The sequence below is a fragment of the Terrapene carolina genome, unplaced genomic scaffold (assembly GCF_002925995.2).
Source record: "Terrapene carolina triunguis isolate 2854851 unplaced genomic scaffold, T_m_triunguis-2.0 Scaffold26600, whole genome shotgun sequence".
In the NCBI taxonomy this organism is placed as follows: Eukaryota; Metazoa; Chordata; order Testudines; family Emydidae; genus Terrapene; species Terrapene triunguis.
In genome coordinates this window covers 1-929 of record NW_020690951.1, presented here as the reverse complement: position 1 = coordinate 929, position 929 = coordinate 1, and the positions used below count along the sequence as shown (strand labels likewise).

At 71.4% G+C, this 929-nt stretch overlaps 1 protein-coding gene across 1 annotated transcript in view; it reads left to right on the top strand.

Moving 5' to 3' along the window:
* Positions 1 to 554, top strand: part of LOC113408910 (dynein heavy chain 2, axonemal-like) — a gene marked incomplete at both ends in the record, with an annotated part of 2,853 nt that extends 2,299 nt beyond the window's left edge. Inside the window, one exon of the mRNA XM_026662371.1 lies at positions 385 to 554. Coding sequence (XP_026518156.1) covers positions 385 to 554 — 170 coding nt within the window. The remainder of the gene's footprint in view (positions 1 to 384) is intronic.
* Between the last annotated feature and the right edge of the window lie 375 nt (positions 555 to 929).

Sequence of the window (929 nt, the reverse complement as noted above, 5' to 3'; positions counted from 1 at the left end):
GCAGAGGAGGCGGGCAGTGGGTGGGGCGGAGGAGAGGGTGCAGGGGGAGCTAAGGGCTGGGTGCTGGGCTGGGGGGCAGAGGAGGCGGGCAGTGGGTGGGGCGCAGGAGGCGGTGCAGGGGGAGCTGAGGGCTGGCGCTGGGCTGGGGGGCAGTGGGTGAGGTGGGCAGTGGGTGAGGTGCGCACCGTGGGCACCCTGCCCTGCTGCTCCATGTGCAATGGGATCCCAGCAGCAGCCCGGAGGAGCAGGCAGGGCCCTGCCCGGCACCCAGAGGGTTGCTGGGCCCCGAGACGGGCTGCCCCTCGTGGGTCATTGCCAGGCAGGCTGTGCCCAGCGTGTGCCAGTCCCCAGGCCCCGCCCCCCCTGATCCCGGTGCCCCCCCAGGCGAGGCCACCTTCATCAAACAGCTGATCAACTTCGACAAGGACAACATCTCGGACAAGGTGCTGAAGAAGATCAGCGGGTACTGCTCCCAGCCCGACTTCCAGCCCGACATCATCGGGCGCGTCTCGCTCGCCGCCAAGTCCCTCTGCATGTGGGTGCGCGCCATGGAGGTGAGGGGCTGGCAGGGGTGGGGCAGGGGAGGCATGCCAGCCAAGGAGGGGAGGGGCCGGGAACCAGCCACGGGCAGGGGGAGGGATCTGTGGAGGGGAGGGGCCGGGCATCAGCCATGGGCAGGGGGAGGGAGCCAGGGAGGGGAGGAGCCAGGCACCAGCCACAGATAGGGGGAGGGATTTGGGAAGGGGCGGGGCCGGCCACAGGCAGGGGGAGGGGCAGGGTGGGGAGGGGCTGGGTTGGCAAGCACTAGTCACAGGCAGGGGGAGGGAGCTAGGGTGGGGAGGGGCCGGCCACGGTTAGGGGGAAGGAGCTGGGGAGGTGGCAGGAGGGGAGTGCCAGGCTGAGGGCAGGTGGTGCCAGGCTGGGGGAGG